Genomic DNA, 24,431 nt, shown 5'->3' with positions numbered 1-24,431 from the left:
GGGAGCTGAGAGTAAACCCTGGCCAACACCCAGCAACTTGGACTTTGGTCCTACAGTTGCAGGAATCTGGATTCCTCAAACATGAACCAACCGACTTGGAAGCAGATTCTTCCTCAGAGCTTCCAACCCATCCTGGCATACACCTTGATTTCAGCCTTAGGTGATCCTGAGCAGAGAACTCAGTTAAGCCCACTTAGACTTCTAGCTTGAGGAGCTATGAGATAATAAACAGACTTGTTTAAGCTGATAAATACATGGTGATTTGTTACACAGCAGGAGAAAATGGACGCAGCAAACCAATTCAAGTGGAAGATGGAGACACAGGAAAACCAAACTTTTCTTTCCTTCCATAAGCCATTCTGTTGTCTCAGGAAAGGTGCAGCTATGTTGACTAATATGAGGCCCAACATGCCCCAAGCTATCCATTTTGTGACATGGACAGTGTTCACTGCTAACACATGAATGCCACTGTCTTCAAAGCTTTATAATATTTCAACTATCACAACTGCCATTTGGTGCTGATACCATCATTATCTTCATTTTCTAAATGAGGACATTGAGATTTAGGCCAATTAAACAACTTGTCAGAGATCACAGTGAGATATGGGGGCTGGGAGGGGACTGGATTTAAGGATGCAAAACCAGGCAGTCTAACCTGGAGTGTACATAACCAACTATCTAGAAGACCTCTGGAGAACTTTGATTAAAGCTGTCAAAACTTCTCCTGTCTCAGTCCATGATGGCTTGACAAAATCAGATTGGCATGGTATGTCTCGGACCTAAAAACAGAACCACAAGTGAAGAGCATTATTGGACCTTATACACCAGAGTCAGGGACTGGACTTTACAAAATGTTCTCCGTGTGTACACAAGAGGGACAGATGTGTGTTTAGATGTTTCGGGATGGGGCAAACACCAGGCAAAACAGTGCAAGTGTCATTCTGCCACACTATGTCTATCCACATTAAGTACTTCAACTTAATGAGTGGATGTGGCCTTGCCATTGTGAAAGATACAGCAAATACTGAAGCTACACTCAAGCCTAGAACAGGTCTCAGCTGTTAAAACTAGTCTCCAGATTTTCAGAAAGTTCTCCAAAGTCTATCAGGACAAACAATAAGAAATAATCAGGCCCACAAATGAGTCTGCCATTGATTTTGGCAGTACCAGAAAATGTACAGCCACAAATGGGATTGATAGGATGAGTAACTTAGAAGTATTAGACAGATTTAAAAAGAAGGAAATAGTAATGCTGATTATGCTACATATTAAACATTTGAACATTGCTTAGACATTGATTCACAAAAACCCAGACAACAGTTATGAATGGATGCACTCAAATAAATACTATTTCTTTTTTTAAAAAGTCACTTATTTGCAGAGTCAGCTAGTTACTATGGAATCACATGTGATGTCATAAATTTGACATTCTAAATGCATACCTAAACTGAGCAACAGAAACAACAGGAAATGGAGCTGGGGAGAAGAAAACCTACGTAACAACAAAAGAATATCAGTAATTAGAGAAATGAGTCAAACATCTCTGAAACAGAAAAAGAAGGTCAGTGAATTGAATGTCCTAGAATCTTGCCAAAGAACTGAGGAAACATAGATATCAGCCCATCATTTGCTCTGGAGCAATGCTTTGCAGCAATCAAATTTCAGAGGATGACCACACATAGAGACAAAAGGAGAGGTAAAGAACATGGAGAGTGGAGGAAAAGGAGATGAACGCATGTGGTATAAGTCCATCCAATAATCAGCATTCATTGAGCAGATGCTTATATGCTAGTTGTAAGAGGTGAAACACAGTTGCTATCTTTGAAGAATGCACAGCCTAGTAGGAAAGAGAATACATAAACAAAGTACAATTTGGTGCTCAGTAAAAGTATGTACAAAAGACACAGGCAACACAGAGGAATGTTTAACACTGGGAACTTCTCCCAGGTCATGCTGAGCTTGACTTTGAGGAACACTGAAGGGAAAAGTAGGTTTTAAGAAAATAAGGGTGGTATACAGGCAAATACAAGTCATTTGGCATAAATAGAACAGAGATAAAAATGTAGAGTGGAAGGTATACAAGTTAGAGGTAGACAGGATACAGTATGAGTCTCTTGTCTCTCTAACCAAGCAAACGAAGAGTGCACCTGAAAATAAAGCATCAGTAGATTTATATTTTATAAATATCATAAATAAATCGAGTAGATAGACCTAGAAGTTGAGAGGATGTGAGGCCATAAAATCTGGTTAAAAGCTGTATTTTTAAGATTACATGTCCATAATGATCTAAAGGCCTAGAACAAGGCAATGGTAAAAGGAATGGAGAAGAGGGACTGGATTAAAATATCTTTTGGAGTTAGAAGTGACAGGATTTGATGGTGGTGGTGGTGGTGGTGGTATGTGTGTGTGTTTGGGGGCATGGTGACAAAAAGATTTTAGGATTAGTTCTAGGACTGCACAGCTATGCCATTCTCTTCAGACACAGACTCTATCACTCAACTTGAGATTTTTCGTGGGTGCAATACACAGAGCATAAGGAGTCTAACAGACTGCCCTTGAACACCTCAATTATGCTGGAAGCTGAGATCCTTAAACAGATAAATAATATTAATCTTGACTGCATTACAGTTACTGAATTGGCAGGAAGCAATAGAAATACTGGTCCAGTAAAATAGTATTTCCTGCAATTGAAAAGGAAAAAAAATTGAATAGATGTCCATGAAATGTTATCTTCTTGTGTTTCCCTGCATGGACTTCCCTATTAGTTTACTGATAAGAAACCTCTTTTCACTCTTGATGCTATGAATAGTTAGATGATATGGATAGAATACATGCCTATTGATTGATTTCTACAGGATTAAGGTCTTTGATTTTAAAAATCTATTATTAATGAGGCTCAAATCTACAGAAAATTGGTTTATGGAAGATAAAAAAGAAGTTTCAATTCTATCTGGCAAAGGAAAAAGTCCCATAAAGCAGCAACCTTCTGAATAATGGGGAAAAAAATGTTCTGTGTGAGCAACTCCACATTTAATTCCAAGTGCTACTGACCTCTGGGAAGTTCTCCCAAAGCATTTCCCCTGTTATCATTTCTCAAATGATAAACACCTCATGTCTCAAAATCTATTGGGCTTTCTTGGTGGCTCAGTTGGTAAAGAATCCATCTGAAATGCAGGAGAATGCCTGTAAAGCAGGAGACCCAGGTTCAGTCTCTGGGTCAAGAAGATCCCCTGGAGAAGGAAATGGCAACCCACTCCAGTATTCTTGCCTGGGAAATCCCATGGACAGAGGAGCCTGGTGGGCTACAGTCCATGGGGTCACAAGAGTCAGACACGACTTAGCAACTAAACTACCACCACCTCAAATCTATACATCAACAAATTTCTATATTAAAAATTTGTTTGTATAGTTCTCTCATATGTATTATTTTTACTCACACTTGTTAGAACGGGAAAAATAATATCTAAAATTTATATTTTTTGATAATGGCAAAGAGACGAATTCTAATTCTTATTTATCCTTTCATTCCCCACACCCAAGGTTTCTAATGGCCCTGAGGTAAAAAATTAATAAACATTCTTTGTTTCCATATTAAGAATGAGACTGGATCGAGGTACTCAAAAGACAGCCTAGAAGGAGACAAATCTAGAAAGGATTCTGAGAAATCAGTTCGTCTGACCACTCAGGTGAGCTGACCTCTTTAGAGCTGGTGAGAGGATTAAAGAGTAGACAGCATAACAAAAAATATTAGGGGGCAGTGGAGCTTGGGGAGAAAAGACCAAGCTATCAAGATGTGTATTAAGGGATACCTAATGCCCTTGTGGAGAGGTCAAGAAAAACCTAGGAGAATCTAGCTGGTCCCTGCCTCCCAATCCAGTCCACATCCCAGTGTTCACGCAGAACAAGTGGTATAGAAACCTCTGCTCAGCCCAAGGGAGGAGACTGGTCTATGTTCAAATCAGGGAGGGAAGGGGAGTCTGGCCATCACATTGACCATTTTCTGCACAATCTTTCAGATGAGGCGTGCAGTCATACCGAATCACTCGCTGAGATGTTGCTCCATGCGGGGTCACCCACCGTGTAGACGCTGCCTTTGTGCAGCTGAGGGAAAAGTACTTCTTAGCCCCTGCCGCACAATACGTATTTATATTCACATGTGCCTGTTGTGGGAGCAGGGCCGGCAGATGACGATGATCAGGGTGAGCAGAGATCAAACTATTGATTTTGGAGGGGAGCCACAGGCAATCGGGGTGAGGGGAAGGATATGGGAATAGAAATGTCCACTTGCCTCTCCACGGTCTCCTCCATCCTGTTCCTCCCATAGGGAGTGCTAGAGGGCGCTATTCCTTCTCCTGCAGCTGCCTGGAGCCCGGCTGCAGCCTTGACCAGATGCCAGCTGCTTTCATCTTTGCAGTCTGGTCAAAAATGCTGGAGATGTCTTTTCAGCATTTGCTAACAGGCTTATCCTTAAGGAAAGAAGTGGGGAAAAGGGAGGAAGAATGCTCAACGCTACTAAGCTTCGCATAAGAGGAGTCACAGGTGAAAAAACATAAGCTATCAGACTTGCTTCTTGGTTTTGGATGCCCTTTCAGGTAGAGTCCCACTTCATGGATCCTCACAGAAGTTAGGATTCAATCAGAGCTAGAAAAATACACAAGGGCCAAGGCTGAATTACAGGTTATAGGGGGCAGGGACCTTCTCACTGAGCACTGCCATATTTAACTTGACATGGCTATTTTCATCAGCGCATGTGTGGAAGGACAGGGGGTGGGGGATGGGGTATTACACTCCTGGGTCTCTTCTCTCCTCAAAAGGGATCACAAGAATTAACTTTGCCGAAGTCAGACTCTCGAGGGTACGTAGTGCGAAATCAGTGGTCTCGAACATCACGGAGTCCATCCACCAGACCTCCATCAGCAGAGGAGTCCAGAAGCAAGAACACCAGTCTTAAGGTAGAGATGGGCACGAAAGGGAAGAGCACATTGCAGAATAATAGTAATAATAACAACAATGTGCAGTGATACTTTCTATGTGCCAGGCCCTGTTCTGTGTATTTTATACCTTGGCTGATTAGTGTCCCAAACTACCACCCCCACTAATCCCCAGCGTAAGAAAACTGAAACACAGAATCACCTAAGATTTTTCATTAGTAATGCCCACAGAACTAGATCAAAACCTAGAGTCTCTAGGTCTCTAAACGGCTCACTGAATGATTAAATTCCATGGTTTCTCCTTCCTTACTTCACACATTTAAAAACTATTCATTGAGTACTCAAGACTCAGAAGAGAGGGTGAAAAGGTCAACAAAGGAGATAAATTGTTGAAGAATACTAGGTTGTGTGACACTGTGAGCCCTTAACTAGGCCTAGTCACACAAAAGAAAAAGTCTGTCGTGAGATTAAGTTTTTGAATGCAGAGGGTGACCCGGTCCCAGGCACTGGGTTTCTCCCAATCTGTCTGTCTCTGTGAGGACTAGCTCAATAATTTAACCAAGAACACGCCTTTTGAAACGTGTGAAACAGTCACAAAAGCTGGAATGATATATGGATGCTTAATAATCTCTCGTACACCTTAGTGAAAGAGTCCTTTCTCTAGAAAGATTGCTTCCAGTTTAGGAAGATGAGTCTCTCCAGTTGAACTTCCCTGGCACGAGAAACTCTGAAGGGGAGATACTTGATTCTCCAGCCTGCCGACCCTCCCAGCATTCGCTGCTTTAACCACAGGGGGCAAAAGTGGAGACACATGCCCCGAGATGCTTTATAATGCCTTCAGTGGTGGGGACTTCCGGTCCAGCCACTCACTGAGTTTACTGGAGGTGGCAGGTGGAGACAGCGGCAGGCAAGGTCCCTTACTCAAGCCCTCTGTCCTACCTGGAGGTCTCTGACTAAGCAAGTGTATGTGAACAAAGTGACAGAACTTTGCAAACTGTGTGCCAACTATGTGGGAGCAAGGAAAAGGAACTCCACCCTGTCTATCACAAAAGGAAATGAACAAAGAAAGTGAGAGGCACTGACAGGGCAGCTGGGGAAACTGAGAGCTGTCTTTGTGTTCACATAACAGAAATGTCTAATATTTGGAGCCCCTTAAGCCCTATTTAGGGCTTCCCTGGTGGCTCAGAGGTTAAAGCGCCTGCCTGCAATGCAGGAGACCCCGGTTTGATCCCTGAGTTGGGAAGATCCCCTGGAGAAGGAAATGGCAACCCACTCCAGTACTCTTGCCTGGAGAATCCCATGGAGGTAGGAGCCTGGCAGGCTACAGTTCATAGGGTCGCAAGAGTCAGACATGACTTAGCAACTAAATTACTACTACTACTAAGCCCTATTTAAAAGGAGCCGAGATGAACCAGCATCCATGTAAGAGCTAGGAATGGAACAGAGAGAAGGGACAGCTCCTTGATGCCAGCTGGGCAGAGAGGAGTATAGGGGCCCTAAGCAAGCCTGGAACCCAGAGGCCTATTTCCTTGTTCCAGCTCCCCAACAGCTCCACGACCTCCCGGACTTCATCCACCTCCCCTAGCCAGCGAGAGTCGCCGAAGCCGCTGTCAGCGCAGCCCTCGCCACCCACGCAAAACATGCCACTAGACTCACGGTCTTCCATGTCCCCGGAGACCCAGCTGCAGACCACGTCCCGGCGCACAACCAAGTCTGAGAATCCTGACACCTGGTCTCACAGCACGGGGCGGGAGATCCGAGAGAGCCGGGATAAGAGAGAGTCCCGGGACACGCGAGACATGTCCCGCTCCCGGGACTCGCACGATTCCAGGGACACACACCAGCGGGAATACTCGCGCACGCCTCCGTCCGAATGGAAATCCTATACTCAGCGCAGGATGCTCTACCCCTCTCAGATGGACCACGACTGTGTGTCCGACCTGACCAGGAAACGAGAGGAAGAGGAGGACGAGGACGAGGCCTACTGGGCGTCCGTGAGAACACTGTACGAGAAGACACCCAACTGCTCGCGCCCCAGGCCGGTGAGCAGGGCCCGCCTCCCCTGGGTACCCGGGCTTCACCCGCACTCAGCCCAGCCCGGAGGCCTGGCTCCTCCCCACGGTGTAGGGAAGCTCACTCAGGCCACTGCTTCTCCTCCCTAAACCTCCCCCTCTGCACTGTACCCTCCAGGATCCCATTCTTGGCTGTCTCCAGCATCCCAGTCCTCCAAGCCAGGACCACCTATTTGCTTCCCACCCTACCCTGGCATGAGCTCTATTGCTGACCCCTGTGTATCTGCGTGACTGTCCTCCTGTTGGTGCTCCTCTCTGCAGCCCAAACCCAAGCATGCCATCACCGTGGCTGTGTCATCCGGGGCACTCTTCAACATGATGGACAGCAGGAAAATCTACGATGAAGAGGGCCTGGAGAAATACATGGAGTATCAGCTTACCAATGAGAATGTCGTCTTGACCCCAGGGCCGGCCTTCCGCTTTGTCAAGGTACTCCGCAAAGCTGTCTCTGGCCCTCCAGGACTCTAGAGGGCAGGGAAGGGCCCATGCCGACCCCTAGGATCTCATCCAGTTTTCCTTATCATTCCTAGTCCACCCTTGTCATTCTTGCCCTTTGCGAGTTGACCCTAGGTCACTTTGTACTTTCAAAGAAACTTCAACACTGTTGAGGGAGGGACTGCAGCCCGAGATGTGGAACTCTTGAGTCCATATCCTGAGACTTGTAACAGAAAAGATCATTCCCTCCATAGAAGGAGCAATAACCAGAAGCAATAATGAGTTTCCAATCCCAAGTAGTAGAAATGAAACACCCCACTCAAATAAGATGAAATTCACATTAGCTTCTCCTGCCCCAAACACAGCACATTAAAAAAGTCAAGATGCTCTTGGCACTTAAGGGCATGATTTTAATAGAGAAAGTAATCTTGGAACTTGCACTGAAATGTATAGCACTTCTAGCTCTGATCCCCTATACAGCTTATACAAATATGATGCAATAACATCATAACCAGGCAGAAACAAATGACACCTCCACTAGTTGTAGAAAGTAGTTATGGGGCATAGTGGAAGCATTGGAGGAAACCACAAAGCTATTCTAAAGACTCATGTTTAAAAAATAGACAAAATGCTCACTTTGGCCGCACTTGTGCTAAAATTGGAACAATACAGAGACCATTAGCATGGCCTCTGTGCAAGGATAACATGAGAATTCTTGAAACAGCCTATATGTTTCACAATAAAAAATAATCATCAGATGATCAAAAAAGGCAGGTTTTATGAATCAAAAACAAAAATAGACAAACCCTGAAAGGGTTAGCCTGATCCTATGTCTACCTCACAGAAATAATTCTAGTAAACCAAAACATCACCCATCTTTCAATAAACATTCGCTGAGGTCCTTTGTATGAGAGGCTGAAAATACTGAAATGAATGGGATAACCCTGCCTTAAAGGAGCCACAATCTCTCAGGGAAGAGTCTTTGGAGCTTGAATTGGACACCTAAGGGATCCGTTCCCTCCAGACCCCCGATGCCCACCTTGCCTGGCCCTCCTCACACACATTTGTGTTTGTAACCTGCAGGCACTGCAGTATGTCAACTGCAGACTCCGTGAGCTGTATCCTGACGAACAGGACTTATTTGATATTGTACTGATGACTAATAACCATGCCCAAGTGGGAGTGCGGCTTATAAACAGCGTCAATCACTACGGTAAGTAAAATAAATACCGTGTGGAGGAACAGCTTGCTGCTCTGGAAGAGAGAAGCCATGTTATTTTGCTCGCCATGGCCTAACTAATGCAGCCTCTTTGATACTGACACCCCCTTCTGCGTGAGAATGTTTATTTGCCTATGTCAGAACAAGAGAGGCCATGTTCATTTTTAACTTCAGCCCAGAGTCGGGCCCAAAGCTCTGGACTTAACTTGTCAAATGTGAATTTCAAAGTCTTAATCCCAGGTCCTGCAATATATTTCTCTGTTTTATGTTTTTCACTTCTGAACTTGACTTCAAGGAGCCGTCAACCTAGGGCTTTCTCTGTGTGATCAGACTTCTTGCTCACCACAGATGCATGTTAAAGGTTTTAAGGTTGTTACCTTTCCTTTCCACTCTTAACATCTGACTCTCCCCGGCTGCTTGCCCCATACATCAAATTCATACCCATGCCAGCAAAATTGTCTTTATTCCTTTACAGGGAAAATTTGTTTGACACTAGTCTCTTCATGACATCTCCATCAGTGTGTTAGGGAGTTTCAAGGGAGGTCCCCATTTTTCCTCTTATGGATTTACCTGACTTTTGTGGAGACCTTTAGCATATTTGCTAAGTGACATATCCAGTCTTATGGGTACGTCCAAGTAAAAATAAGATTTAAATTTGGGTAAAATGGTTATCCTTCAATTAAAAGTAAATAAATTTAATTTAAAAATGTTTTTATCACTAAATATAAAATTACTTTCTAGACAGTCTGTACCAATTCATACTTTCATCCATAGTGTATGTAAGTGCCTATTTTACAGACTTCTCACCAGCATCTAATGTTTTTTAAAAAACTGTTGTTGATTCAGAAGGCATTTAATGGTCTATTAATTTTTAGTCTGATAATGACCTCATTTAAAATTTCAAGTCAAGAAAAACAATTTCAGACCTTTTGTTCTTCAGTTGTAGGGAAATCCTACCACTACTTGCTATTATATTGTATTTGTAAAGGTGCACTGTTCTAGCCTAGACAAGAGTCAATGTTATCTAGTGGGCTTAAACAAGTATTTATGTCTCAGCCTCCTTTTCTATAATGAGGATGATAATGCCTGCCATAACAGCCGTTGTGAGAGTAAACTGGCATGGCCTATCTGGATATACTTCATAAATTATCATGCACCAGACATACCTACCAGTATATAAAATAGCTGAGACATTTTTCAATATTGGTTCTATGAAGGTAATTCTAAAATTTCTTTAGGCACTCAGTTATTCTGAAGGCAGCTTTCATTTGCATTTCCAGGTAAGCATGCTGTCTTTAGTCTCTGCCATAACAAAGTCTTTCTTGCCTGATAATAGGATTACTAATTGACCGCTTCTGTCTGACTGGAGGAAAAAGCCCCATTGGCTATTTGAAGGCATATCTTACCAACTTGTATGTTTCTGCAGATTCTGAAAAAGTACTGGAAGCAATACAAGAAGGTATTCCTTGTTTTTTTTCTTTCTCATTAATAAAGAAGTCTCACTAGTGTTTCATTGGGCTTCAATGATTATGTTGTTTATGTCATTGTCATTGGATTTTCTGCTAAGATGTCTCCACAAGTGGCAGCCCTTAAGTTTGTCTTTTAGAGCTTTGACCTTCCTTGAGGTGGACATCTTCAGTGATTGTCCTACACCCATTTTACACTCTCACATCCCTTATAGCAACAGAGGCAATTCAAAGACAGCTTGTTTGAGATGTGTGGTTGTGAAGAGGAGTTGAGCTGTCAGGTAATAGCCAGAGAGGAAATTCAAGGTCTGGGAGGACTGTTTTTTGTTTTTGTTTCTCTTTTTTTTAATAGTAGATACTAAAACTCATGGTCCTAAGAAGACTATTTATTAATTCCAATGGTCTGCCAGGGATCGCCTCTGCAACAATGTATGATGGCGCCAAGGACACGGCTTACTGTGACACACAGCTCCGTGTGGTCTTTGATGGGGATGCCGTCCTCTTTTCTGAGGAGCCTGAACATGGTATCAAGGATCACGGGCTGGACAAATGCTTCCAACATGAAGCCCTAGCAGACAATAAGCCTCTTGGCCAGGTAGGTTCAGTGAAAGCTACTTAATTTTGATCTACTTATTTTCCAAAATATAGATATAATTACTTCTTCACTGTGATGACTTTTAAATTTTTTTAGGCACTTCTCACTTCTTATCCTTTGTAGCTTTCTCTCTTTCTCTCATGAACTCCTCATTTTAAAGCATCTGCTGCCAACTTCTTTTTTTTTAATTTTAGTGTTCTTTTATCTATCCTTTTGGAAATGTTTCTATCCTCTCCTCATGATAAAGAGTTCATCTCCTCCAAATTATAAATAAAGAGAGGTAATACGGCTTACCAATTGGCCAATTCTACATAATAAGTTCTCAAAATAGTAAGATCATTTCCAGCCAGTCAGTAAACTTGTTGAACCTCTCATCCATGACCTCAAACTCCATGAAGGCATCACATGATTGAGAAAAATCTGCAAAACTGAGAGTTTGAATCAAGTCAAATAATGAGCCTCAAACAAGTGCAAACTATGAACAATATATCAAACTGAAATTAAAATTTTAGATTTGAGGAAATCAATCCATGAACTGAAGTGTTAAAGTTGTGGTATGAAATAAACAAAACCTACAACTTCTGAACCAAAGGAGACCTGAATATCAAAATTTTCTCCAAACTGAACCGGAAACAATAGATCATTCAGGTTTAATCTGTGAATCTTACCAAGACCTGCTTTTAATTGGCATTTTTTTTCTCAGCTCTTCTTGAACTTAAGATGTACTTGAATATTGTTAATTTTATTACATTTATAAAACTATGAAGAGACTAGTTGAAAGCTGAATGTTTTACTAACTTACTGCACATAACATAAAGTGATATTTAAATTCTGTGTGTTCGTGTGTGTGTTTAACTTCATAGTCCCTTCCTAAATACCTTGTTTAGAAGTCTTGAACCCATGTCAAGAAGTTGTTCTGTGTTAACAAAGTTTACTAATAAGAGGAATACCCTTTGTTACAGTTGACATGCCTGCTTTGCTGAAATTTAGAGTCAATTGCATATTAGCCTTTAAATATTATTAAAATGTACAAGATCTCTAAAAACTAGCATTTAAAAATTCTGAAAATAATTATTTCAAGATAATCTTAAACCACCATTTTTCCTCATCTCAGGGAAATGAGATTCTGTACTTATCTGTACAGAATCATTTAGATTCTGTACTTATCAGTTCCTTTTTTCCATATTTTAAATCATTTTTCCCATTAAACAATTGTGACGCTCAACACTAATTATTGCAGAAATACCCAATGAATTTTATTATTATTAAGCATATTATTATTAAGCATATTATTAAGCACTTGTTTCCATAATGTGGTCCTTCTGATGGTGGAAAAATATGCTACTTTTCACATAGAAAGGGTAGCTCTTCTATAAAGACCAGACTTTGCCAGATGTTTCCAGTGATGGGAAAGAAGTTATGAGGTATGATTCCTAACCATGACTTTCAATTATGTTGGCTGTGAGGCTTGTGGTTTGGTCATAACAATGTCCAATTGTCTCAAATGGAGGAGATCTGAGGGTCACCAGCAAATGGGACAGCTGGACGGGATTAATTTATCCACTATCATTGTCTCCCGATTTGATATCTGTCTCATTTCACCATTCTAGAATAGTGATCTCCATGTATGTGTGTGTGTATGTGTGTGTGCACGGATGTGTGTGTCTGTGTGTTAATCAGAATTGTTGAGGTGTACTTCATATATAGTATAGTTCATCATTTTTAGTGCATGGTTCTGAGAGTTTTGACAAACATATGTGTACAGACATGAAACCATGATCAAACTCAAAATACTAACAAAATTCACTTGTGTTTCTTTGTAGTCATTGTACTCCCTCTCTCTAGGACCTGTTAACCACTAATCTGATTTCTGTCCCTAATGTTTTGCCTCTTCAGGTATCATATAAATGAAACCCCAAAGGATGCAGTCTTTTGAACTCGACTTATTTTACTTCAAATGATGCATTTGAGATTCATTCGTGTCATTCGCGTATCAGTAGTGCATTCCTTTTTATGCTGAGTTGTAGCCTGTTCTAATGAGAAGGCAATGGCAACCCACTCCAGTACTCTTGCCTGGAAAATCCCATGGACGGAGGAGCCTGGTTGGCTGCAGTCCATGGGGTCACTAAGAGTCGGACACGACTGTGCGACTTCGCTTTCACTTTTCACTTTCCTGCATTGGAAAAGGAAATGGCAACCCACTCCAGTGTTCTTGCCTGGAGAATCCCCCCAGTCTGTGGGGTTACACAGAGTCTGATACAACTGAAGTGACTTAGCAGCAGCAGCAGCAGCCTGTTCTATGGATGTACCACATGTTTTTAGCAGTTTACCTACTGGAGAATATTTAGGTCATTTCCAGTTTGGGACATTTATAAATAAAGCTACTTTAAGCATTTTCACACAGGATTCTGTGTAACATAAAATCTCAGTTCTCATAGGTAAATACCTTGGAGTAAGATTTCTAGGTCACAGGATAAATATATGTTTAACTTTAAGGAAACTATTTTCCAAAGTGGTCATGCCACTTTGCATTTCCATGAGGGATCTTTTACTCTGCATCCTTGCCAGTATTTGGTGATGTCAGTTGCTTTTCATCGGTTTGTTTTAGGCTGTTTGGGGTTACACAATAGTACCTCATTGTGATTTTAATTTGTATTATCCTAATGACAAATGATATTGAACATTTTATTAAGTGCCTATTTGCCATTATACGTATTCTTTGGCAATCTCTTGCTCATGTGAATTGGGTTTTTCATTTTATTATTGAGATCTGAGAGTTCTTTACTGGGTAAAGAACTGGGTACAAGTCCTTTATCATATATTTCTTTGCACATATTTTCTCTCAGTCTGTGCTTGTTTTTAATTCTTTAAATATTGTTTAGTGTCCTTCAATTAGCAGAAACTTATTTGTTGCTGTTGTTAAGTCGCTCAGTCGTGTCCAACTCTTTGAGACCCCATGGACTGTAGCCTGCCAGTCTCTCTGTTCATGAGATTTCCCAAGCAAGAATACTGGAGTGGGTTGCCATTTCCTTCTTCAGGGGATCTTCCTGATTCAGAGATCAAACCTGGGTCTCCTGCACTGTAGGCAAATTCTTTACTATCTGAGCCACCAGAGAAGCCTCGGATTAAAATCTACCATCTTCTTATTTTTTTATTTGTTTCATCTTTAGTTAACTTTAGTTTCTTTTCCTTTTATTATTTTGCTTTTTAACTTACTATGGGGACTTCCCAGGTGGCACCAGTGGTAAAGAATCTGCCTGCCAATGCAGGATATATAAGAGACACAGGTTCAATCCCTGGGTTGGGACAATCCCCTGGAGGAGGAAATGGCAACCCATACCAGTATTCTTGCATGGAGAATCCCACGGACAGGGTAGCCTGGAGGGCTGTGGTCCATGGGGTCACAAAGAGTCAGACACGACTGAAGTAACTTAGCACTTGTTGTATATAGTGTATGTTTTTAGGAGTCCTAAAATTTCATCACCATTAATGATTTATTACTTGTTTTAGATTTTATAGTGGTTACCATCAGATATATAATATACAACCTTAGTTAATCACAGTCTACTTTCAAATAATATTATGCCACATCATGTATAATGGAAGAATCTTACATTAGTATACTCTTAATTCCTCCCTCCCATGTTTTGTGATACTGTCATACATTTTAATTTCACCTATACTATAAACTCAAGTTTTGTTTTAAAAATTAAGACTTTCTGATTGTATCACATAGCAAAATCCAATTCTCTGTCCTGTGCTAGAGGTACAGCTAAAAGTAAGTGTTCAGAAAGGTTGAAGATAAAAGTAAGTGTGAAGTAGGGTATATATAAAGTACAGTAAATATAGACAAGATTGGATTCAAACCCTGAAGAAATTGAACAAGATAGAAAAATACACTTTATATAAATATTAAAATGTACAATTCAACAAAAACAAATTTAAAAAGTAGTGCTTTTGGTTCAGTTCTAAGCTAAACTTTAGAGTAACCCCATTCTCCCATGGATAGTTTATGTCTGTTGCCCTGGTTCAACTTTCACTCTTAAAATATGTGTGTTCAAATGATAAATTTTATGGCCATCCTATTTTGTATTCTAAGAACGCAAGGATGGTTCCACAGAAGGAAATATAATCACAATAAATGAAGGAGTTTCAGCTTTGTATTACTGGTCTATACTGCATGCTTCATGCAGTATTACAAGTTTCTTATAAACATCTGCTTTTTTAGCATTCACTTCCTTTTGCTCCCTGGATGACGGCTGTGACATATGTTCCTTTTGCAGGGTCCCTTGAAAGGCTTTATGGAAGATTTAGGCAGACTGCAAAAGAAGTTTTATGCCAAAGATGAACGGTTATGTTGCCCTATCCGGACCTACCTGGTCACAGCCAGAAGTGCAGCCAGTTCAGGCGCCCGCGTGCTGAAAACCCTTCGCCGCTGGGGTCTAGAGATAGATGAAGCTCTTTTCCTTGCTGGAGCCCCCAAAGGTCCCATTTTGGCGAAGATAAGGCCCCATCTCTTCTTTGATGATCATATGTTCCACGTTGAAGGGGCACAGAAATTCGGCACCGCCACAGCTCACACACCTTATGGAATCAGTCAGAAGTGAACAATTAGGTTCACTTAGGGATGGGGAGGAGAAATAAAGCATCGAGTCTGGTATTATGGAATCACCTGTGGATCCCTAGGGTAATTAGGTATTTCAGTAGACTAGACTTCACACCTTTGTTCATTTGGAAAGGTTTTCTCTTGAGTTTTTAAAAACATTTTGAACTCGCAAGTTACCTTCAAGCTACTTCTGTTTGAGCTGTCAATGCTGTTGATAACATTGCAACTACCTTTGTGTGTAAGTCATAGTGATGACTCTTTAGAGTAAGTTTAGAACTTGCAAAAGGGCTATGTCAGAAGCCTACTTAGTTTTACAAAGCATTGCTCATTTTTGGATGTTGGTAACTAGAATGAATCATTGCCCATCGTTGTGATAGAATAGTGGGTCTTCACAAGTGGAAAGAGGGGTTAAGTACACTCTTGAAAACTGGAGCTTTTTAGTCTGTTGTCTTTGCCTTTCTATCAATGCAAAAATGAAAATACTGCTCTACCTGCCTGAGTATACCAATTTTGATATTGCTCATTCAGAAATAAAGAAGCTAGTTATTCATACAAGTTACTTTCATCTAAGATGAGTTCCATACAGAGCATCCTAGAAGAGTTCTTTGAAATTTATTTGGTGGTTTCATTGCGTCTGGACTACATGGCTTCATATTTGAAGTCTCTGGTTTTGGTTCTGGCAGATAGGTCCAATGTTTGTATAAAAGAAGTCTTGGCTACCACTTCAAAATGTGACAGTAAGTGTAGTTTCCTAGCTTCATTGTTGTCATTCTGTTGTGATTTTCATTTAGCAAAAAAAAAGCATTGATTGGTTAGTAATCATAATCTACTACAATGTTAGAAACAATGAGCTGGTTATTTTCAATGGTTACCTTATTTTTCACCAAAGCAAACTTCATGACATTATTACCTTCCTTTTTTTAAACCAATGGAGAACCTAACACTCAAAAAGATTAAATAGTTTGACCAGGGATGTGCAGGTAATAAATGGTAGGACTAAGATTCAAATTCAGATCTCATTTCAAAAGCTATATGCTATTTCTCTTCCTCATATCCTCTCTTGCTCCTTCTACTCCATTTCTTCTCTACCCCACCCACATATTCCATCCCTAGTTCTAGTAAACCAGACTGCTGCTGACACACACTTTTTGATCTGCTTCCTAACTGGATGTAAGCCAGTCTAAAATAATATCAGTCTTCATGCTTTCTGAGTCCCTACTGTTTTCTATGCATTCCCCAAGAATAAGGTCACAAGACAGACTCAGATATTATCCCATCCCATCCTATTTAACAATCCCTTAGAAGAAATCAAATATACAAGTTCAAATACTCAACACCGGAGGGTTAATAGTCTTCAGTGCCAACTGAGGATCACACATGAGGTTGAAGCAGAGATCTGTATGGGCTGGAAGTTTGTCAGGAAATGAAGGTGGGCTTTGAAGGATGGGAAGATGTGGGAAGAGAGAAAGGAAGAGAGAGAGGAAAGATGTGCTCCTGGCTCAGTGAGTTGGAGAGGCAGCTTCAAGTTACAGGTAGGGTGGAATAAAGGCCACCGTTTCAAGACTTTTGTTCGTGCTCGTCCCATCTCTGAGCTCCATTCTCAGCATTCATAAGAAACTACCTTCCGGCATCCTACCCGTTTGCTCTTTGTATTAATATTATGCCTTTGGTTGCATGTTATATCCTTCCCAAGTATAAGGAAGTGGAGGAGGGATTATCAAAATCATCTGTGGAGTTTAGTTCAAATTATAAGTTGCATGTCTCTTGTCCTGAAGATTCTAGAATGGGGGCAGGCAGGGAGGTCTCTGTACCAGACAGTAGACAGACACCCTGAGGGCAGAAATAGTACCCTATTTCCTTGTGACTCTCACGGGGCATTGGGCCTGGCACACACTAGACGGGTGAGTAGCTAAATGTATTCCAGCTTAAGAGTAACTCGGCCTAAAGTTTGAAGTTTGCAGCTTAAAGATGTATGTGGCAATAGCCACCCCCACCTCCCTCATTTCTGAAGCATTTTACAATGTAAAAAACTTTCACTTCCTTGTTACATTTAATATCCTCTGCAAACAGGAAAGAAGACACTTGTGAATGAGCCTGTTTGTAAGTCTATATGTACAGTAAGTCCAAGCTTTCCACAGTGTATCTCTGTCAGTGTACCATAAGACCATCTGAGGATGACTTTTTATACAGTGGTCAATGCTACCGTCTTCCGTTCCCAGATCGTGGTCCCCAGATCAGCCGCATCAGAATCACCTGGGAACCTGTTAGAAATGCAGTCTCAGGTTCCATCTTGGCTTATAATAAATTCGAAAAGCTAGTGCCTGGACCCTGAAATTTCTGTTTTTACATGTCCTGCGGGTGATTCCGATGCAACGCCGAAGTCTGAGAACCGCAGATCTGTTTCTAACTGAATCACGCTGCTTAAGTTCTTAGAATCAGCTATGGGGGAGTGGGGGGTGGGGAGCGTTTCCTCAGACTTCAGTTCCACAGCGACCATCCTCCAGAGAATGAAGGTAAACTGAACTGAGGGGTAACAAGTCCCAGGTGTCCTAAACGGAAAACACAGTAAACTAGCCCTGAATTGTGGGATTTGTAAAGCAGCCTATAAAGAGATTCGTAACTTCAAAGTAGTCATGAGGCATTCCCACAGGTAAGGCCACCACCACTCTGGGATTTCCGTGGGCAGTGACCTCAGGAGCCTGAAAATCTAAGGACCTGCTGTCACCCTCCTCTTGCGATGGGAGCCCATTCCACCGAGGCACCACAAACGCCGGACTCTCTTAACCAATCAGGTGCCCTTGGAAAGGAGACTACAAGTCCCAGCATGCCCCACGTCGCCGTCAGGCGACGACAAGCCGCGTGCCCCACTGTCCTTTGCGTACAGGTGGCCGGCTTTGGACCAGGCACACCGCGACCCCGGAAGTCCCGCGCAGGGGCCGGCGGGCCCTCGGCCCCGGCGGCTATGGCAGTGGCTACCGCGGCAGCGATACTGGCCGCACTAGGTGGGGTCCTGTGGCTAGCCGCCCGGCGGTTTGTGGGGTCCAACGTCCAGCGACTGCACCAAGGCGGGGACTCCGGCCTCATGCGCGGGAAAACCGTGCTGATCACGGGGGCGAACAGTGGCCTGGGCCGCGCCACCGCGGCCGAGCTGCTGCGCCTGGGGGCTCGAGTGATCATGGGCTGCCGGGACCGCGAGCGCGCCGAGGAGGCGGCGGGTCAGCTCCGCCGCGAGGTCTGCCCGGCTGGAGGCCCCGACTCGGAGCCCAACTCCAGCGGGGCCGGCGAGCTCGTCGTCAAGGAGCTGGACCTCGCCTCGCTGAGTTCCGTGCGCTCCTTCTGTCAAGAGATGCTCCAGGTGTGGGGCTCGGGGCACCTGCTGGAGATCCGCGACCGGCTATAGTGGGGGGGGGGTTGGGGGGAGGGGGTCTCGGCGGGCGGGGCGGGGCCTGGAGGGCCGTGGGCAGAACGAGGAAAGGACCGCCCTCAGTCAGGGTGTGTGACCTTGGGAATGACCGAGGCCAGGAGTAGAAACGATCGAGTGATGGAGGCGGCTGGGGAATTGAAGGCTGGAAGAATTGGTAGGGCAGTCTTCTGTCTTCCAAAAATGTTGAGGGAAAACAAGTGGGCCCAAGAGGAAAATAAGCAAATTTCGGAACATTTCCTCTTGCCATGTGAGGACAGCTCAGGAGGAGACCCGCCAGTTCTCTGAATTGTTTTTTTCCTGTGCCCCAAGTGACTCTTCTGCACCAAGCCATCTCTCAAAGAGCCTGAGAGCAGATAGGGGAAGTTGCTCGCCAGGGACCTTGGAGCAAGTCTTTTTTTTTTCCTTTTTTTCTTTTAATTTTTACCCCGCTGGAGTAGGAAGTTGCTCTCTGCCACCAGTGAATTCTTGAGTAGTATCCTTCGTCGGGACTCTGGCCTAATTTCCAAATAGACTGGAACTTGGAACGCCAGTGGTCATGTGCTCTAAATAGGGACAGAAATAAAAATATCATACCTAGTATTTATTGAAAATTCCCGTGTGCCAGGAGCTGTTCCAAGCATTTCAGATATATATATATACTTCTAATTTTTAATGAAATTAAAGGGACTTTGGCTGCTATTGTCATCCAGTTCTCACTGTAACCCTGTGAAGTAGGCATTACTATCCCCATTTTGCATCATAAGGCTACTAAGGCACAGGTAGGCTAAGCAATTGGCCCAGGATCTCTCTAAAGCCCTTGCTTTTAACCCCTGTACTTCTGCTGTGTGCCAGTGAGGTAGAGGATTTCTTTGTTTAGATAGTAAATATTACACCGAGATGGATGTCCTCTGCTTAATTTGTGGTAGAAGGGTTTCCTGCAGAGGTGACTTGCCAGAGGTCTTCAGAAGAGTGATGTCTAAAATTAGCTGGCATAAAAAAAGAACCCATATGAAAAGAAGTCTCCTGGGTCTAGAACAGAAGCTCCATACTTTCTAATGTTTTCATGATGCCCTTGGGTCAAAACAAATACCTAGTTTATTCATTAAGTAACTAGGTCCAAACAACCTATTTATTTCTGTAACAGTAGCTGTTTGGAAAAAAAAAAATACACATAGCTGAAAGAAAAGATTTTTATTTCCTTTTTTTATAACCATAAGTATACTATTGGGAAATATGCATCTGTTGTTCACTGTACAAGCTTGTCAGAATCAGATTGGATTTTGCCACCCTCATTTCTGTTCTCTGCTGATTTTTAACATCGTACTTGTATTTATTACAACTGCTAAACACTCACCTTTGCAAAGAGAGGACATCATCAAAAGGAATATAGAATATATTATATTGAATATATTCAATATAAAATGTTGAAACTGTGCGCTGCTTGGAGACTGTAATTTTTGAGATGTTGAGCAACATATTGTTTGCCTTGAAATTTTAAAACACTCCAGATCATCCTAGAGTTCCTTGTGACTCTTAGGGTTCTTTGATGCACAGTTGAGGAGCTGTTACAGATCTAAAGAGGTTTGTTTCGTTTTGTTTTTAGGACTAGCATTTCATTATCAGGTAAAACAGGTTTAGAAAATAAGAAGTAATAGTTTATAAGAGATGTTGGAAGGATCAAAAGTGGACCTTCCTATTCGTTAAAGATGTAGATGGGGCAGCAGTGTATACTTATTCCTTGACACTATGTTTTCTTATTACTTTGAAAAGTAAAGGCACTTGACAGAACCGATTAAAAGTTAAGGAGATAAACAGATAACAACATTGTCCTTCCTGCTAAGTATGTATTTAGTTCCTTCCTAGCTCTGAAGTTCAGTAGTTCAGTGACTGTAATCAGAATTCAAAAAAAGGAAGTGTAAATTTCCCACAAGTTGGTATTCTTGGTATTTATCTCATTTATCTTCTAGAACTTAAAAAACAGTAAATGATAAAGTCTTAAAATATACAAGCCCAGCAAAGAATGATGGCTCAGAAATGATTAATACAGGAAACTCTTCCAAAGGATTACTGAAAAGAACACTCCTTTCTTTCCCCCACGGGTGAACTTTTGCCTTCTTTTTGAAGTCGACTATTGGAAAAGCAAAAGGTGCTGAGACAGACAGAATGAGAAATAGTTAATCCTCTGACAGGTAGGCTCTGATAACAGTTGTGAAATTTAACACATTTTTCTTTTCACTTATGTTTGGCAAAAGGACCAGTAATATTTGAAATTTGACCTCAGATTTATATAATTGTGGGTCATCACTGTGTCTTTACACCTGGAACATGTTGTACATTTCTTTTTTTTCTTTTTTCCTTTGCCTATCAAAAGAGACAGAGGAACCAGGAAAGGATGAGGGAAAGCCACCTTACATTAAGTAAGGAATGAAAAGACTTTCCTTTTAGGACAGTCTAAATTTTAGGACTTTAATTTAGAGGATGCAGAAGGATATGATCAAACTGCAGAACTCTTAACTGTATAGATCACCTAAGTTGGGGGACCTTTGAAGTGAAAGGTTTTCATATAGGAAAAAAAGAACTGTGAATTCTAAAATCGTAATAGAGGTGAAAGGTGCTTGTTGGGCCTACCTCCTATTAGTCTCCTTTGCTGTTATTGTGAGACTTCGTATATCTGATTCATGGCGGTGTTTCTGATATTTGTATACTTGTATAACTGTAATTTTTGTCTTAATGTTTCTTTGATTTATTCATGATGTTATCTCCAGTCTTAATTTGTATCCCTGATGCTCTCTATTGCTTGGCCCGGTTGTAAGGAAACGACTTGAAGTTGCTCCATCTGCATGGTGCCTTTTACCTTTAGAAAACTACGGAGTGCAGCAATCCTGACTCACCCCTGGTGTTGATACGAGGAGCCCTGGGAGTGAACGGTGCTGACCTGTCTTCTGCTGTACTTCCACTCCCAAGCTCACATTGGTTGTCTCGCTTTGGTTTAAAAATCTCAATTAGAAAAGCAGTCTTGCTTACCAGTTAAGAATAGGCTCATCAGTGTCAATCTCATCTTCAGATTTTTGTTTGCCACTGAGGAACCCTGTGATACTGGACAGATCACCTAACTTCAGTGCTTCAGTTTGCTTATAGAGTTGTTAAGAGTAGATGGCGATAACATGAAAAGCACAGGTCAGGCGCCTCGTAAGCATTCAAGTTGTCATCATCTTCTTTTTTTCTCTGAGTCGTTGAAAACTCATAGAGGCATTTTTTAGAATTTTAGTAGTTTGTGGGAATTTTTTTTTTAATTTCATTTTAGGCACATTTAAGGCCTGTGTTCCTAATTCTCCCATTCTCTTTTTACCATTTGAAGGAAGAGCCTAGACTGGATGTTTTGATCAATAACGCCGGGGTCTTCCAGTGCCCTTATATGAAGACTGAAGATGGATTTGAGATGCAGTTCGGCGTGAACCATCTGGGACACTTCCTACTCACCAACCTTCTCCTTGGACTCCTCAAAAGTTCAGCTCCCAGCCGAATTGTGGTTGTTTCCTCTAAACTTTACAAATACGGAGACATCAACTTTGAAGACTTGAATAGTGAACAGAGCTATAATAAAAGCTTCTGTTACAGTCGGAGCAAACTGGCTAACATTCTTTTTACCAGAGAACTAGCCCGCCGCTTAGAAGGCACCAACGTGACTGTGAATGTGTTACACCCTGGCATAGCGCGGACTAACCTCGGGAGGCACATACACATCCCACTGTTGGTCAGACCGCTTTTCAATTTAGTGTCATGGGCTTTCTTCAAAACTCCAGAAGAGGGGGCCCAGACTTCAATTTATTTAGCCTCTTCACCTGAGGTAGAAGGTGTTTCAGGGAGGTACTTTGGGGACTGCAAAGAGGAAGAACTGTTGCCCAAAGCTATGGATGAATCTGTTGCAAGAAAACTTTGGGATATCAGTGAAGTAATGGTTGGCATATTAAAATAGGGACAAGGGAAAAAAAAAATAGGGACAAGGAATGGACGAGAGCTATTTGTAAAACTGGATGTCAGCTCTGTCTTTAATCAGCAATGGTGTGTCTTGGATCCTTGCTACTTGAAAATACAATTTTGGTTTACAATAGTACTGCTAAGAGGTTCATAGAGGTATTTTTAAGCTACTAAGAAGTTATTATTTAGAGAGCATAAAATTTCCCAAAAGATGTTTTAAATATATATAGTAAGCATATCAATAAGTATGAGTGATATGTTTATGCATGGATTACAAATATTAAAGAATTTAATGACTTGAAATAGATACCTTGAGAAGTTTTTCACATAGCTGTGAGTTTTATGGTTTATTTAGTGTTAAATATTTTAATGATGATACTGGCTTTTGTGGGGAAATAATATGCCTGGTGTGAATGCACAATTCTTACTTGGAATAAATTTATTGATACAGATTCTTATAGTCCTTTATCATATTAGCCTCTACCAATGGTATGCCTAGTGTATGTTCTCCCCATAGCATTTTGTGCATTGCTTTAAGAAGTACTATTTCTAAAATATTAAAATTTGAAGTATTTCTAAAATGTGAAGTGTTACTCAAATATAGACGCTGCATGGGTAAACCAGATTATAGCAATACTTTGAGAGTGGAGTTCTCAAAGGCTTTTCCTGAAAGAAATTTGTGGAATTCAGTAGCTTATAAGCAATTTCCAGTTAAACTTTTTAATATACTTTTGAGGCTCTCCCTGAACTGGCCACAGGCTTGCCTTGTACTCTTCACTCAGGGCTGTCCAGTAGAATTTTCTGCAGTGATGGAAATAATTCTGTCTACACTGTCCAGTATGACAGACTCTAGACACATGAGCTTACTGAGTACTTGAAATTTAACTAGCAATTTAGTACACTAATTATTTGTTCACAACTCCAATTAGGCAGTTGGGATAGGAATTATCCAAGGAAATATATTCTTACTAGATTTATTTCCTCAAGAACTAAGTATTGTACCTGATACACAGTGCATATTGAATAATGAGTTATGTATAAGTATTAAAATTAAGTAGGAATATTATAGGCATCAAAAATAATTTTAACTATTTGTTTAACCATCTCATAATATTGGAAAAGTGAATTATGACAGTGAAGAATAGACTGAACTACACAGAATTTAATGACCGTTTTGACCAGGAGCAGTCCTGTCTGTAATATCTGGTTACCAGTATCAATTCTTTTTAAGAAAGGCAGCATCTTAGCAGATGGTATAGAAGGTCTGTTTCCTCTTAGGGCGCTGGGTTGTGAATATGAGAAGCACTGAGTGTTTATATCATCACAGGTGTGTCTTTGCAGGTATAGTCATTATAGCTGCATCAGGTTCTTTGAAATGTATTTTTTAAAGATAATCCTACAAAAATACCTGCTGAATTTAGAAATACGGGCAGGAAATACATCAGAATGCAACCTGGAAAAATGGAAGTTAATAAATCTGTCCTACACCTTGACTTCATTAAAAAGGAGCCTTTTTTTTTTTTTTTTTTTTTTTTTTAATACCATCTTTTCTGGCTGTATTTTGATACCTGATGCTTTTCAGGGGATTTGGGCCTTTTGTAAGAGTTGAGCCTTTCAGAGTTCTTGTTTGTGGCACCATAATAAAATTGGATATATTAACATCATGGAAAACTAGAAACTTGTCTGGAAACACCAACTCTTCAGGTCAAATGAGCTGCCATTTGGA

General features: G+C 41.4%; 2 protein-coding genes and 1 non-coding gene across 3 annotated transcripts; all 3 read left to right on the top strand.

Annotated features, from left to right (window-relative positions):
- The first annotated feature begins 1,460 nt into the window (after positions 1–1,460).
- LOC122703225 (cytosolic 5'-nucleotidase 1B-like) lies at positions 1,461–15,376 on the top strand. Its single transcript, XM_043917348.1, has 9 exons — positions 1,461–1,561; positions 3,597–3,686; positions 4,815–4,952; positions 6,470–6,973; positions 7,265–7,432; positions 8,522–8,651; positions 9,994–10,116; positions 10,534–10,718; positions 15,002–15,376. Exons 1-9 carry the CDS (start codon positions 1,529–1,531, stop codon positions 15,323–15,325), a joined length of 1,695 nt encoding a protein of 564 aa, XP_043773283.1. The 5' UTR covers positions 1,461–1,528; the 3' UTR covers positions 15,326–15,376.
- On the top strand, positions 8,067–8,173 carry LOC122704123. The gene has a single exon (XR_006343750.1). It is a non-coding gene; the product is annotated as a U6 spliceosomal RNA (small nuclear RNA).
- A 2,806-nt stretch (positions 15,377–18,182) lies between the features above and the next one.
- Positions 18,183–23,157, top strand: LOC122703226 (retinol dehydrogenase 14). Its single transcript, XM_043917349.1, has 2 exons — positions 18,183–18,679; positions 22,086–23,157. The coding sequence occupies exons 1-2, from the start codon at positions 18,287–18,289 to the stop codon at positions 22,701–22,703; spliced, it is 1,011 nt and encodes a 336-aa protein (XP_043773284.1). The 5' UTR covers positions 18,183–18,286; the 3' UTR covers positions 22,704–23,157.
- Positions 23,158–24,431: the final 1,274 nt, after the last annotated feature.

The sequence above is a fragment of the Cervus elaphus genome, chromosome 11 (genome assembly GCF_910594005.1).
Source record: "Cervus elaphus chromosome 11, mCerEla1.1, whole genome shotgun sequence".
NCBI classification, from domain to species: domain Eukaryota; kingdom Metazoa; phylum Chordata; class Mammalia; order Artiodactyla; family Cervidae; genus Cervus; species Cervus elaphus.
The sequence above is the reverse complement of the archived record's forward strand: the minus strand, read 5'-3'. Positions and strand labels throughout refer to the sequence as shown.